The sequence below is a fragment of the Schistocerca gregaria genome, chromosome 11 (genome assembly GCF_023897955.1).
Source record: "Schistocerca gregaria isolate iqSchGreg1 chromosome 11, iqSchGreg1.2, whole genome shotgun sequence".
Lineage (NCBI taxonomy): Eukaryota > Metazoa > Arthropoda > Insecta > Orthoptera > Acrididae > Schistocerca > Schistocerca gregaria.
Window position 1 is genome coordinate 100689383 of NC_064930.1, and position 16342 is coordinate 100705724.

Sequence of the window (16342 nt, forward strand, 5' to 3'; positions counted from 1 at the left end):
GACCACCAGCACCGACTCTGTCCGTCAGTGTCCCGGTCGCAGCACCGCTCCGGGTGCAGCTCTTTGTGCTCCGGTACTAACACACTCCTAGTATCTGATTGAGGCTACGAGGATCCCACAAAATACTATAGGGGGTCTCTTACTCATTCTCAGGTGACGGGCACAGATACGAAGAGATTACAATGCCCTCAATGGACGACACGGCGATCCTCTGCTGTGGTGGACAAAAAACCGTTGAAATGGCTCTGAGCACTATGGGACTTAACATCTATGGTCATCAGTCCCCTAGAACCTAGAACTACTTAAACCTAACTAACCTAAGGACATAACACAACACCCAGCCATCACGAGGCAGAGAAAATCCCTGACCCCGCCGGGAATCGAACCCGGGAACCAGGGCGTGGGAAGCGAGAACGCTACCGCACGACCACGAGATGCGGGCTGTCGTGGACAGACGTGGTAGGCTGAAAACTTTAGGATGAGTGTGATCGCCTCCACGTTCGCGTGCAGTCCACCACTGGTCACATCCAAATGCCCCACAAATCTGCAAGTGACACCTGACTACATTCGAAGTCCGTGAGTTCCGCGGAACGGCCCATTCTGCTCTCACGATGTCTAATGGCTACTGAGGTCGCTGATATGACCAGCCAGCCTAGTGGAGACCCACAATGGTGCCTTTCAAACTCTGTCAGCCGCTTAACAATTCCGTGTCCTCCTCAGCACTCACTCGACACCCGATCCCGGTCGGGTCCTCGTGTGCCCCTGGAGGCCCAGTAACAGCACTGAACACGACCAGCACAGCTGCACTTGTGGCTGCTCAAGCTGTGACAGAGAACTGCAGCTCCAGTCATGTACATACTGACCGACAGTGTGCAGATACCAAGTTACATCGACTTCCGATCGTGTCTTCTGGGTGCTTCAGCAGGTCTGACCGTGTCTTACTGGTGCTTTTACTGTTGCCTGTGAAGGTGTTACGTTGTTGATTCTGGCTCAATACCAGACAGAATTGAAGCCTAATTGCCTGACTGTTGTAACGACATACAACTCACCCACAGTCTGGAGTCACAACCGGTTTGCCCTCGCTGCCAGCAGCAGCGCATGGAGACTTTCGATGCGGCGACCCTGTCGGGCCAGTTTCGCATCGACCTGCTAGTCAACCCACAAATTACGATTAGAAAGATGATATGGCAAAGTTGTACTTTGGCACTGATTTTCAGTCTGTAGGTACTGAGGATGGTTTATAGTCAGTCAAAACCATGAATTAGCACGTTGTCATATGTTATTGTGACCGAGACTATTAATATTTTTAAGGAACTATTGAGTTATATTAGTACATTCGTGTCTGCTGCTGAACACTTTACTACTTTCTTTTGTCTTCAATCGACGTAATTGTTACCCATATGTTTCTCCATAGTAACCTTTCTTGTACCTATAATTGTCTGTTCAATTTCAGAGGTATCTATAATTGAATTGACTATTGAGCTGAATAGTACATTATTCTGTGTTCAATCGACATAATTGTTACCCAAAGTTTTTCCATAGTTATCTTCCTTGTACCTATAATCGTCTGTTCAATTTCTGAGGTATCTCTAATTCAATTGTCTATTGAGTTTTTAATCAAGACAGTACCTACAGCCTCTAAACACTCCGATGTGCATCGGTCATTCATCAGCTTCAGTCCACTCTTCATTATTAACAAATTTTAATCTTACTTGGTATGTGCTTCTGGGTACTCCTTACACTCGGGTGTCTGATTTCGGAATCTCTGCCTCAGTGTAATGTAATTTATATGTTATCTTCCCATGTCTCTGTGCATTTTCCAAGTATACCTGCTCCTCTTGAATTTTCTGTTATTAGATGAAATTTATCGCAGAACTCAAGCATCATTTGTCCCCCGTAATTTCTGCTGACAAGCCCATACTCTTGCACAAATCTGTCTTCTGTTCCTTTTTGTACCACAGAATTCCAATTCGTGATGACTATTAGAGTTTCATCTCTTTATACCTGTCGCGTTACTATTTCAGCGTTTTCATATACTCCATCTTCTCATTGTGAGACTGGCTTGTATACCTGAACTATTGTTGTTACTATTTGTTTGCTGCCGATTCTGATGAGAGTAATCCTATCACTGTACAGTTCACAGTAACTCACTCTACACTCAGCCTTCCTGTTAATAACAAATCCTACTTCTGATATATCTTTTTCTGATACTGCTGAAATTATCCAACATTCATCTGATCAGAAGGCCCCAGCTTTTTTCGATTTCATTACAGTTGCACCCACTAATTCTCGATTTACTCTTTATATTTCCCTCTCAGATTTTCTACCTTCCCTACCACATTCCATGCCTCGAATCATAGAGTGTTCCCCTTTCACTGATTACTTAATCTTTTTTTTTCGTGATAATCTCGCCATTGACAGCTCTCTCCCAGAGATTCAAATATGGGTCTAACTCAAAAGGTTTTGTCAATGGAGAAATCATCATGACTCTTTTTTTCTATTTTACATATCATGTATCATCTGCTCAAATATTATTTTTCTTTGGCGCAGTGATCTCCATTGCCTTCTGCCATTGATCAGTGCTGATTCTTCCGCTTTTTGCTGGCAGTTTCTCACATCAAGTACTGGAGGGTGTCTCGAAAGTCTGCCAATTCCTTTAACCTCTTTGACAAGCCTGTTAGCTGAGCGAAGCAGACTCCTTATACACTCCTGGAAATTGAAATAAGAACACCGTGAATTCATTGTCCCAGGAAGCGGAAACTTTATTGACACATTCCTGGGGTCAGATACATCACATGATCACACTGACAGAACCACAGGCACATAGACACAGGCAACAGAGCATGCACAATGTCGGCACTAGTACAGTGTATATCCACCTTTCGCAGCAATGCAGGCTGCTATTCTCCCATGGAGACGATCGTAGAGATGCTGGATGTAGTCCTGTGGAACGGCTTGCCATGCCATTTCCACCTGGCGCCTCAGTTGGACCAGCGTTTGTGCTGGACGTGCAGACCGCGTGAGACGACGCTTCATCCAGTCCCAAACATGCTCAATGGGGGACAGATCCGGAGATCTTGCTGGCCAGGGTAGCTGACTTACACCTTCTAGAGCACGTTGGGTGGTACGGGATACATGCGGACCACTGGAGGCGGGCTGCACGATGTTGGGGCATGAGCGGAAGACGGCCTAACGGTGTGCGGGACCGTAGCCCAGCTTCATGGAGACGGTTGCGAATGGTCCTCGCCGATACCCCAGGAGCAACAGTGTCCCTAATTTGCTGGGAAGTGGCGGTGCGGTCCCCTACGGCACTGCGTAGGATCATACGGTCTTGGCGTGCATCCGTGCGTCGCTGCGGTCCGGTCCCAGGTCGACGGGCACGTGCACCTTCCGCCGACCACTGGCGACAACATCGATGTACTGTGGAGACCTCACGCCCCACGTGTTGAGCAATTCGGCGGTACGTCCACCCGGCCTCCCGCATGCCCACTATATGCCCTCGCTCAAAGTCCGTCAACTGCACATACGGTTCACGTCCACGCTGTCGCGGCATGCTACCAGTGTTAAAGACTGCGATGGAGCTCCGTATGCCACGGCAAACTGGCTGACACTGATGGCGGCGGTGCACAAATGCTGCGTAGCTAGCGCCATTCGACGGCCAACACCGCGGTACCTGGTGTGTCCGCTGTGCCGTGCGTGTGATCATTGCTTGTACAGCCCTCCCGCAGTGTCCGGAGCAAGTATGGTGTGTCTGACACACCGGTGTCAATGTGTTCTTTTTTACATTTCCAGGAGTGTATTTTAAGACTTTGGCAACCAATTTGTGTTGATTTTTACCAAAAAATTTAAGAACTGGCTGGAATAAAATCTGTGAAGAAGTACGGTTTGATTACTAGCCAAAGACACTACCTTTAGACTACAGTAAGCACAAGTGACTCTCTTCATGCAAGAGCTTCATCATCGCTGTCTGTGCTGTCTAAAATTATACAGCATCCTTGCACTGACATGCATTTGAATTTATTGCCTCCTGCCGCCATCACACCTCACTGTCCACAGAGCAGCATGCTCGACGACTAACTTATCTACACTTGTAGTTCTATCTGTGAATGAATATATGTAATACGATTCAAAGTTTCACGTGCCTCTCTGGAGTGCACATTGCTCGGACAACACAGCCATAGCGTTGAGGTTCTGCACCTGTGTTCCTAAAATGAAGAGTGACATAATTCGAGATTCCAATGGAAGGACCCAACTTCTCACGTGGCCATCATTTTATAACCTACCATATTATAACGTCAATATTAATTGTGACTCTTACAACCCTGGTTCTGATCAGGGAATACAGTAAAGATGGCGTGGCAGTTATGCAAACTGTACCCTCCACCTCACACTCACGTTGGCCAGAGCTGTCTCAAACTCGAGGGACTGTCTGAGCTCGTCCTCAGCCCGAGTCCTGTCGGCACCCAGAAGAACTGCCAGGTCCACCTGGTATTGGTAGTAGGCATCCACGAGTTTATCCGAGGGCCCCTTTACCAGAAATTCGCGGCTCAGCCCAAGTGATGCCTGGTCCAGCTGTGGAAACAGAAAGAAAGTGTGAGCATGTAGCTGCAGAAAAAGAAGTGGTGGTGAGACAGGAAGAGAGAGAGGAAGAGACAGGGAGTAAGAGAGTGTGAAAAGAAGAGCCAGAGATTCAGGGAGAGAGAGAGAGAAAGAGAGAGAGAGAGAGAGAGAGAGAGAGAGAGAGAGAGAGAGAGAGAGAGAGACAGACAGGGAGTGAGGTGCACAGTGGGGTGGGGGTATGGTGACATTGTGAGAAAGGAATACAGAGAAGAATAATGACACTGACAGAGAGTGTAAACTGTTTCTATGACTGATTCGGTTCCTTATGTAGATTACCTTAGTCCAAATTTTAACTTTCTCTAAATTAATTCTCTATAATTAGTTTGTTAGACCTAATGATTCTTTGTTATTTATAAAAACATTACTATGTGTTCAGCATTAAAAGAAGTATTTTATGTTATGGGCACCTGGCCGGCCGGTGTGGCCATGCGGTTCTAGGCGCTACAGTCTGGAGCCGAGCGACCGCTATGGTCGCAGGTTCCAGTCCTGCCTCGGGCAAGGATGTGTGTGATGTCCTCAGGTTAGTTAGGTTTAATTAGTTCTAAGTTCTAGGCGACTGATGACCTCAGAAGTTAAGTCGCATAGTGCTCAGAGCCAATTTTTTTTATATGCACCCACAGCTGTTGAAGGATATGAAGGTAAGAATAATTCCACTGTCACCAGATAAAATTGTTGTATCGACTCACAACCACTTTCATCGCCAATCATCATGTAGGCTACAACCTACATAGTAAAGAGTAATATACAATGTCTCAACTTTGTGGACCATTAAAATTAATAAAGGTAATATCTAAAATATACTCACAATTCACAATTTTGAACGGCCATAGGTGTACCCAGCGATCCTAGTAAATATGGTCTGCAGGGTGTTACAAAAAAGTACGGCAAAACTTTCAGGAAACATTCCTCATACACAAATAAAGAAAAGATGTTATGTGGACATGTGCCCGGAAACGCTTAATTTCCATGTTAGAGCTCATTTTAGTTTCGCCAGTATGTACTGTACTTCCTCGATTCACTGCTAGTTGGCCCAATTGAAGGAAGGTAATGTTGACTTCGGTGCTTGTGTTGACATGCGACTCATTGCTCTACAGTACTAGCATCAAGCACATCAGTACGTAGCATCAACAGGTTAGTGTTCATCACGAACGTGGTTTTGCAGTCAGTGCAATGTTTACAAATGCGGAGTTGGCAGATGCCCATTTGATGTACGGATTAGCACGGGGCAATAGCCATGGCGTGGTGCGTTTGTATGGAGACAGTTTTCCAGAACGAAGATGTCCCGACAGGAAGACGTTCGAAGCAATTGATCGGCGTCTTAGGGAGCACGGAACATTCCAGCCTATGACTCGCGACTGGGGAAGACCTAGAACGACGAGGACACCTGCAATGGACGAGGCAATTCTTCGTGCTGTTGACGATAACCCTAATGTCAGCGTCAGAGAAGTTACTGCTGAACAAGGTAACGTTGGCCACGACACTGTATGGAGAGTGCTACGGGAGAACCAGTTGTTTCCGTACCGTGTACAGCGTGTGCAGGCAGTATCAGCAGCTGATTGGCCTCCACGGGTACACTTCTGCGAATGGTTCATCCGACAATGTGTCAATCCTCATTTCAGTGTAAATGTTCTCTTTACGGATGAGGCTTCATTCCAACGTGATCAAATTGTAAATTTTCACAATCAATATGTGTGGGCTGACGAGAATCCGCATACAATTGTGCAATCACGTCATCGACACAGATTTTCTGTGAACGTTTGGGCAGGCACTGTTGGTGATGTCTTGATTGGGCCCCATGTTCTTCCACCTACGAGCAATGGAGCACGTTATCACGATTTCATACGGGGTACTCTACCTGTGCTGCTAGAACATGTGCCTTTACGACACAACATGTGGTTCATGCACGATGGAGCTCCTGCACATTTCAGTCGAAGTGTTCGTACGCTTCTCAACAACAGATTCGGTGCCCGATGGATTGGTAGAGGCGGACCAATTCCATGGCCTCCACGCTCTCCTGACCTCAACCCTCTTGACTTTCATTTATGGGGGCATTTGAAAGCTCTCGTCTACGCAACCTCGGTACCAAATGTAGATACTCTTTTTGCTCGTATTGTGGACGGCTGTGATACAATACACCATTCTCCAGGGCTGCATCAGCGCATCAGGGATTACGTGCGACGGAGGGTGGATGCACGTATCCTCGCTAACGGTGGACATTTTGAACGTTTCCTGCAACAAAGTGTTTGAAGTCACGCTGGTACGTTCTGTTGCTGTGTGCTTCCATTCCATGATTAATGTGATTCGAAGAGAAGTAATAAAATGAGCTATAACATGTAAAGTAAGCGTTTCCGGACACATGTCCACATAACATATTTTCTTTCTTTGTGTGTGAGGAATGGTTCCTGAAACTTTGGCCGTACCTTTTTGTAACACCCTGTGTACGTGGTGTGACTCTTCAGGTTTTGGCAGCGCAAAGACTGTTCCATTAACTTGTGCTCGCTTAGTCTACTTATACTCGTGTACCGCACAACTGCGCATGCGGCCACAGATGCAAATGCGCCAGAAACGTTGGTCGGCGGCAGAGAGGTGCAACAATGCGCGAGTTACATCTATGACTCCACAGTCGATCTGTGTTGGCATGTTGATATGTCATTGTGAGCTGCGTTGTGCGACGTCCTTTTGAGTTTATTTTCATTGGAAAAGATCCATTAACACCATTAAAATTGTTGGAGCGTCGGTCACATAGTTATAAACACTTGTTTCGGGATTTGCCTACATACCCCGAGGTGACAGTAGTCATGGGATAACTCCCAGTAATGTGTCTGATACCCTTTTTACCTGCACAGTGTAGCAACTCGACATGGCATGGATTCAGCGAGTCGTTGGAAGTCCCCAGCCGAAATGTAGAGCCATGCTGCCTCTGTAGCTCTTTATAATAGCGAAAGTGTTACCAACACTGGATTTTGTGCATGAACTGACCTCTCAGTTATGTCCCACAAACGTTCGAGGGGATTCATGCTGGTCGATCTGCGTGACCAAATCATTTGCTCAAATTGTCCAGAATATTCTTCAAACCAATCACAGTTGCGGCTCGGTGACATGGTGTTGTTGTCTGAGAACATGAATTGCCCGAATGGCTGCAGATAGTCTCCAGGTAGCAGAAAATAACCACGTCCACTCAATGATCGGTTTAGAAGGACCAGAGGACCCAGTCCATTCCATGTAAACATAGCCCACACGACTATGGAGCCACTACCAACTTACATAGCGCCTTTTCGACAATTTAGGTCCATGGTTTCGTAGGGTCTGCGACTCATTCAAACAGTACCATCAGCTCTTACCAGCTGAAATCGGGAATCACCAGAGCACGCCACAGTTTTCCAATCGCTTAGGGTCCAATCGTTATGGTCATGAGCCCTGCAAAGGCGCCGCAAGTGACTGCGTTAGGAATGGCACTAGCATGGATCGTCTGATGCCACAGCCCACTAATGCCAAATTTCGCCGGGTTGTCGTAACGGATACATTCGTCGTAGGTCCCACATTGTTTTTGCTGTTATGTCACGCAGTGTTGCTTGTATGTAAGCAATGACAGCTATGCCAGTGCCGCTGCTCTCGGTCGTTAAGTGAAGCCTGTCGGCCACTGCGTTGTCAGTGGTGGGAGGTCATGCCTGAAATCTGGTATTCTCGACACACTCTTGACACTTTGGATCGCGGAGTATTGAATTCCGTAACGATTTCCCAAATAAAATGCCCCCTGTGTCCAGCTCCCACTAGCATTCCACTTTGGAAGTCTGGTAATTCCTGTCATGTGACCATAATCATGTCGCAAACCTTTTCACATGAATCACCTGTGCGCAAATGACAGATCCGTCAGTGCAATGCCCGTTTATACCTCATGGACGCGGTACTACATCCACCTGTATAATGGTCGCTCAATCGTTGATATTCCTATATTCGCACTATATCACTCCAATATACGAAGCTTGTTAGCACTTGATGTAGAGAATTGGGTTGGCACCATTAAATTGTACTGTAGTAGTTGCTGCTGCTGCTGGCTGCTTCACTGCTGTATCTTCATGTTAATGTTCGTCTAGGGGTAAAAAAATGAGAGCCCGTGTTGTTGATGTGCTTGTTGATAAATAATGCACGACAACATTGCCGGTCTAGGAATGGTAGAACGATGGGTTCGATGACGGTTTGGATGTACCGTGCACTATTCAGTGTCCCCTCGACGACCACCAGAGGTGTATGGCCAGTGTAGGAGATCGCTCCCCACACCATGATGCCGGGTGTTGGCCCTGTGTGCCTCGGTCGTATGCAGTCCTGATTGTGGCGCTCACCTGCACGGCGCCAAACACGCATACGACCATCATTGGCACCAAGGCAGAAGCGACTCTCATCGCTGAAGACGACAAGTCTCCAGTCGTCCCTCCATTCACGCCTGTCGCGACACCACTGGAGGCGGGCTGCACGATGTTGGGGCATGAGCGGAAGACGGCCTAACGGTGTGCGGGGCCGTAGCCCAGCTTCACGGAGACGGTTGCGAATGGTCCTCGCCGATACCCCAGGAGCAACAGTGTCCCTAATTTGCTGGGAAGTGGCGGTGCGGTCCCCTACGGCACTGCATAGGATCCTACGGTCTTGGTGTGCATCGGTTTGTCGCTGCAGTCCGGTCCCAGGTCGACGGGCACGTGCACCTTCTGCCGATCACTGGCGACAACATCGATGTACTGTGGAGACCTCACGCCCCACGTGTTGAGCAATTCGGCGGTACGTCCACCCGGCCTCCCACATGCCCACTATACGCCCTCACTCAAAGTCCGTCAACTGCACATACGGTTCACGTCCACGCTGTCGCGGCATGCTACCAGTGTTAAAGACTGCGCTGGAGCTCCGTATGCCACGGCAAACTGGCTGACACTGACGGCGGCGGTGCACAAATGCTGCGCAGCTAGCGCCATTCGACGGCCAACATCGCGGTTCCTGGTGTGTCCGCTGTGCCGTGCGTGTGATCATTGCTTGTACAGCCCTCTCGCAGTGTCCGGAGCAAGTATGGTGGGTCTGACACACCGGTGTCAATGTGTTCTTTTTTCCATTTCCAGGAGTGTAGATGTGTTTACGCGAATAGTGAGTGAAAACAGTCCTAGTGAATAAATATGTTTCACTGGGTAACTTTTATTTATGGAGATCCAAAATACGGAAGTTGACCAATATTATTCATTTTCGTATTAATTATTTCAGTTGAATATAGTGTTTTCACATAATTATATCTGCTGTATCAATGTTCAAATGTTGTTAACTTTTGTGTGGGTCAGGTATTAATTATATTTTAATGGGTTGACTGTTTATGTAGACATGTTACGCAATCATTCCTAATATACACAATTACTTTTCTATTATCATAATTGCTAGTTAAACTGGTTGAATTAGGAGGGTATCGCATACTTCGTTATTATAAAGCCTTTAATAGGTACCGTTACAATGTACATATCGCTATCCCAGGATTTTTGTCGCTTCAATGTATAAAAAAGAAAAAAAATATTGTATAGTGAGAAGGGACAATTTTTTTTTTTAAAAAAGCTATAGACAGTCGCCAGTACTGTGCTTAATAGGGGCACAACGCAATTTACCTACTGGAATGGTAGAAGGTGGCAGTTTCTATGAGGTGGGATGGCAGGGCAACCCGGTATTGGTAACTGTAGAAGCAGCCCCCATAAACGATTAAGATGCACTAAGTGCCTGGTGCAACGGAATCTATCGTGTGTATCATATGACATTATGTACTTTTAACTGTCGGGTCACTCTCTTTACAAGCCAGAATAATACTGAATTTTATTAAATACCAATACTTAACCAAATAAACAATTATAGTTAGCCAGAATGCTATTGTGCTTTTATCCTAGTTGATTATTCAATGTGAACTGTGCATTTCCTTTTTTCATATCTAACAGTTTCTGCTTCCTCTAATATATTCAAAACATAGCTTACTTGAACTGAATTATTAGATTTTCGAGATAAATGTATACATTTCAGGTCTTGAGGCTTTCCCAGCGAGGTGTTGTCATCTTGGAAAATCGTGTTTTCTCTGTCGGTAATCCGCACCATACTTGCACGATATTGCGATTACGTGCCAAGAGAGGTGGCTCTGTGGTCAGCACACTGGACCCGCATTTGGGAGGACGACGGTTCGAAACTTTCGTCCGGCCGTCAAGATTTAGGTTTCCAATGATATCCCTAAATCGCTCCACACAAATGCCGGGATGGTTCCTTCGAAAGAGCACAGCTGATTTTCTTCCCCATGCTTGACACAATCCGAACTTGAACTCCATCTCTAATGACCTCGATGTTGACGGGACATTAAACCCAATCTGCCTTGCCTCGTTCCTTCCTTCAGTCACGTAACTCGCAATCTTCTTTAGACGCTTCCTGAAGCTGGCAGCATGGAGCCTCAGAAAACACGATTTTCTAACACACAACCATACTTTGTTTACAGTACTGGCCATTAAAATTGCTAAGCCAAGAAGAAATGCAGATGATAAACGGGTATACATTAGACAAATATATTATACTAGAAATGGCATGTGATTACATTTTCACGCAGTTTGGGTGCATAGATCCTGAGGAAATAATACCCAGATCAACCACCTCTGTCCGTAATAACGGCCTTGATAAGCCTGGGCATTGAGTCAAACAGAGCTTGGATGGCTTGTACAGTTACAGCTGCCCATGCACCTTCAACACGATCCCACAGTTTATCGAGAGTAGTGACTGGAATATAGTGACGAGCCAGTTGCTCGCTCACCATTGACCACATATTTTCAATTGGTGAGAGATGTGGAGAATGTGCTGGCCAGGGCAGTAGTCGAACATTTTCTGTATCCAGAAGGGACCGCACTGGAGCTGCAACATGCGGTCGTGCATTATCCTGCGGAAATGTAGGGTTTCGCAGGGATCGAATGAAGGGTAGAGACACGGGTCGTAACGCATCTGAAATGTAACGTACACTGTACAAAGTGCCGTCAATGCGAACAAGAAGTGACAGAGACGTGTAACCAATAGCATCCCATACCACCACGCCAGGTGATACGCCAGTATAGCGATGACGAATACACGCCGTGATGTCGTCAAACACGGATGCACCCATCATGATGCTGTAAACAGAACCTCGATTCATCCGAAAAAAATGACGTTTTGCCATTCGTGCACCCAGGTTCGTCGTTGAGTACACCAACACAGGAGCTCCTGTATGTGATGCAGCGTCAAGGGTAACCGCAGCCATAGTCTCCGATCTGATAGTCTGTGCTGCTGGAAACGTCGTCGAACTGTTCTTGCAGATGGTTGTTGTCTTGCAAACGTCCCCATCTGTTGACTCAGGGATCGAGACGTGGCTGCACGATCCGTTAAAGCCATGTGGATAAGATGCCTGTCGTGTCGACTGCTAGTGATACGAGGCCGTTGAGATCCAGCACGGCGTTCCGTATTACCCTCCTGAACCCACCGATTCCATAGTCTGCTAACAGTCATTGGATCTCGACCAACGCGAGCAGCAATGTCGCGATACGATAAACCGCAATCGCGATAGGCTACAATCCGACCTTTATCAAAGTCGGACACGTGATGGTACGCATTTCCCCTCGTTACACGAGGCATCGCAACAACGTTTCACCAGGCAACGCCCGTCAACTGCTGTTAGTGTATGAGAAATCGGTTGGAAACTTTCCTCATGTCAGCACGTTGCAGGTGTCGCCACCGGCGTCAACCTTATATGAATGCTCTGAAAAGCTAATCATTTGCATGTCACAGCATCTTCTTCCTGTCAGTTAAATTTCGCGTCTGTAGCATGGCTTCTTCTTGGTGTAGCAATTTTAATGCTCAGTAGTGTACACCAATACACGTAGTTTGGTATTATTAAGCCCTTTAAATTCATACTTGCTGAGAATGCATACTATATATTATTCGTATAATTAACCTGAAGAGTTTATGTTACACTCCTGGAAATGGAAAAAAGAACACATTGACACCGGTGTGTCAGACCCACCATACTTGCTCCGGACACTGCGAGAGGGCTGTACAAGCAATGATCACACGCACGGCACAGCGGACCCGCCAGGAACCGCGGTGTTGGCCGTCGAATGGCGCTAGCTGCGCAGCATTTGTGCACCGCCGCCGTCAGTGTCAGCCAGTTTGCCGTGGCATACGGAGCTCCATCGCAGCGTGGATGTGAACCGTATGTGCAGTTGACGGACTTTGAGTGAGGCCGTATAGTGGGCATGCGGGAGGCCGGGTGGATGTACCGCCGAATTGCTCAACACGTGGGGCGTGAGGTCTCCACAGTACATCGATGTTGTCGCCAGTGGTCGGCGGAAGGTGCACGCGCCCGTCGACCTGGGACCGGACCGCAGCGACGCACGGATGCACGCCAAGACCGTAGGATCCTACGCAGTGCCGTAGGGGACCGCACCGCCACTTCCCAGCAAATTAGGGACACTGTTGCTCCTGGGGTATCGGCGAGGACCATTCGCAACCGTCTCCATGAAGCTGGGCTACGGTCCCGCACACCGTTAGGCCGTCTTCCGCTCACGCCCCAACATCGTGCAGCCCGCCTCCAGTGGTGTCGCGACAGGCGTGAATGGAGGGACGAATGGAGATGTGTCGTCTTCAGCGATGAGAGTCGCTTCTGCCTTGGTGCCACTGATGGTCGTATGCGTGTTTGGCGCCGTGCAGGTGAGCGCCACAATCAGGACTGCATATGACCGAGGCACACAGGGCCAACACCCGGCATCATGGTGTGGGGAGCGATCTCCTACACTGGCCGTACAGCTCTGGTGATGGTCGAGGGGACACTGAATAGGGCACAGTACATCCAAACCGTCATCGAACCCATCGTTCTACCATTCCTAGACCGGTAAGGGAACTTGCTGTTCCAACAGGACAATGCACGTCCGCATGTATCCCGTGCCACCCAACGTGCTCTAGAAGGTGTAAGTCAACTACCCTGGCCAGCAAGATCTCCGGATCTGTCCCCCATTGAGCATGTTTGGGACTGGATGAAGCGTCGTCTCACGCGGTCTGCACGTCCAGCACGAACGCTGGCCCAACTGAGGCGCCAGGTGGAAATGGCATGGCAAGCCGTTCCACAGGACTACATCCAGCATCTCTACGATCGTCTCCATGGGAGAATAGCAGCCTGCATTGCTGCGAAAGGTGGATATACACTGTACTAGTGCCGATATTGTGCATGCTCTGTTGCCTGTGTCTATGTGCCTGTGGTTCTGTCAGTGTGATCATGTGATGTATCTGACCCCAGGAATGTGTCCATAAAGTTTCCCCTTCCTGGGACAATGAATTCGCGGTGTTCTTATTTCAATTTCCAGGAGTGTATATTTGATAACAACAGTATAGTATCATATCCTCTAATTACATCAAACGTAGGGTGTCTGTAGCTACATATTGACTGCTACATACGCACATCCCGAAAAACTTCGTGGACACATGTTCTGAAAGCGTCGGAATACCTGTATCCAGCATCACATTAAGTGAACAGTCTTAGACTTAATTCAGAAAATACAGCACCATAATATATATATAATTATATTTAACATGGGTGTGCAGGGTTGTTAAATTTTTTTAAAGGCGAAACTTTTGCCATTGAAAGAAATAGTGTAGGTGCTGTAATTATGTTTGTATGTCGCAGGATAATTACAGGAACACGAATTGTATATTTGCTAGACCTAAAGGGGTTGATAGAAGTTTCGATGGTCCTATGTAAAGGGTGTTTGTGGCACTAAAGTTTGTATCCAGCCCTTAGCGAAGGAGGCAAGACCTAAAATTGAGCCGGCCGCGGTGGTCTCGCGGTTCTAGGCGCGCAGTCCGGAACCATGCGACTGCTACGGTCGCAGGTTCGAATCCTGCCTCGGGCATGGATGTGTGTGATGTCCTTAGGTTAGTTAGGTTTAAGTAGTTCTAAGTTCTAGGGGACTTATGACCTAAGATGTTGAGTCCCATAGTGCTCAGAGCCATTTGAACCATTTGAACCTAAAATTGAGGGTATCAAGGCAAAAGCTGAAATACTTAACGCCGATTTCAAATGCTCCTTTCCATAGGAAAACCCAGCACAATTGCTTCAATTTAATCCTTGTGCTACTACAAAGGTGATTGAAATAATTATTAATGCCAGTGGCGTTCAGAAGCAGTTTAAATCATTGAAAACGAATAATGCCCCAGGACCCGATGAGATCCCTGTCAGTTATTGTACTGAATTTGCGGCTGAGTTATCCCATCTGTTAATTATGATCTGTCGTAGATCCCTCCGACAAAAAAAGGGCCCAGTTCTTGGAAAAAAGCAAAGATCAGACCTGTTTACAAGAAGGGAAGTAGAACTGAGCCACAAAACTACCGTCCAATATCCCTGACGTCGATTTGTTGTAAAATCTTAGAATATGTTCTGAGCTCGAAGATAATGAGGTATCATGAACAGCATGACCACCTCAATGCCAGTCACGGTGAATTGCAAAAACATCGATCATGTGAAACCCAACTTGCACTTTTGTCACATAAAATACCGAAAGCTTTGGATCAAGGCAGTCACTTAGATGAAGTATTTATTGATTTCCAAAAAGCGTTTGACTCAGTACAAAAGCTACGCTTATTATCAAAAGTTTGATCATATGGCGTATCAAGTGAAATTGGCAACTGGATTGAGAAATTTTTGGTAGAGAGGACGCAGTGTGTTATCTCGGATGGAGAGTCATCGTCAGATGTAGAAGTAACTTTGGGTGCACCCCAGGGAAGTGTGTTGGGACCTTTGCTGTTCATAATGTGTATTAATGATCTGACAGACAATATTAATAGTAACCTCAAACTTTTTGCAGATGATGCAGTTATCTGTGATGAAGTACTGTTGGAAGGAAGCTGCATAAATTTTCAGTCAGATCTCGATAAGATTTCAATGTGATGCAAAGACTGGAAGCTATCGTTAAATATTCAGAATGTGAAATAGCGCACACCACAAAACGAAAAAAAGTTGTGTCCTAAAACTATAGTATCAGAGTCACTGTTGGAATCGGCCAGCTCGTATAAATACCTGGGTGTAACACTGGGTAGGGATAAGAAATGGAATGATCGCAAAGGTTGAGTCGTGGGTAAAGCAGATGGTTGACTTTGGGTTATTAGTAGAATAACCCACTGCTCAGACTAAACCCAACTTCATTCCAGGTGTAAGCTCCCTGGCTACACGTTAGCTGCTACGACATACCATGCAAGTTACGGATTTGCAACATATATCAAGAATGATGTTGAAGAGGTAACAGATGTCCAAATAAAAAGGAGAATAACATCCATACCATCAGGCTGAAAGTCGCCAACACAGAGATTGTGAGCATCTATAAGCCCCCAGCACAACCATGGGTAAATGAAGCTGCTCAAAATATTCCACATCCACGAATAGTAATTGGAGACTTCAACAGCCATAACACACAATGGGGCTACAGAACCACGAATGAAGATGGCGAGAAAGTATCGGAATGGGCTGAAATGGAACGCCTTTTCTTACTATTTGACGGGAAGGACAAAGGGACATTCCGCTCAGCTAGATGGACTCAGGACTACATTCCCGATCTCTCTTTCGTTACCACTAACAACAAAGGATTACCCTTGCAGAGCAGCAGGAAGGTGCTGAGTGATTTCCCTAGAAGCCAACACCGACTGGTGAAAATTGGACTCG

At 46.8% G+C, this 16342-nt stretch overlaps 1 protein-coding gene across 6 annotated transcripts in view; it reads right to left on the minus strand.

The window, feature by feature from the left end:
- The window catches only part of LOC126295227 (neprilysin-2-like), a 229318-nt gene that overhangs the window by 110560 nt on the left and 102416 nt on the right, over positions 1–16342 (minus strand). For all 6 annotated transcript variants that reach the window (XM_049987572.1, XM_049987574.1, XM_049987573.1 and 3 more), the window contains one exon: positions 4396–4572. In XM_049987572.1, the coding sequence (XP_049843529.1) occupies positions 4396–4572 (177 nt within the window). The remainder of the gene's footprint in view (positions 1–4395; positions 4573–16342) is intronic.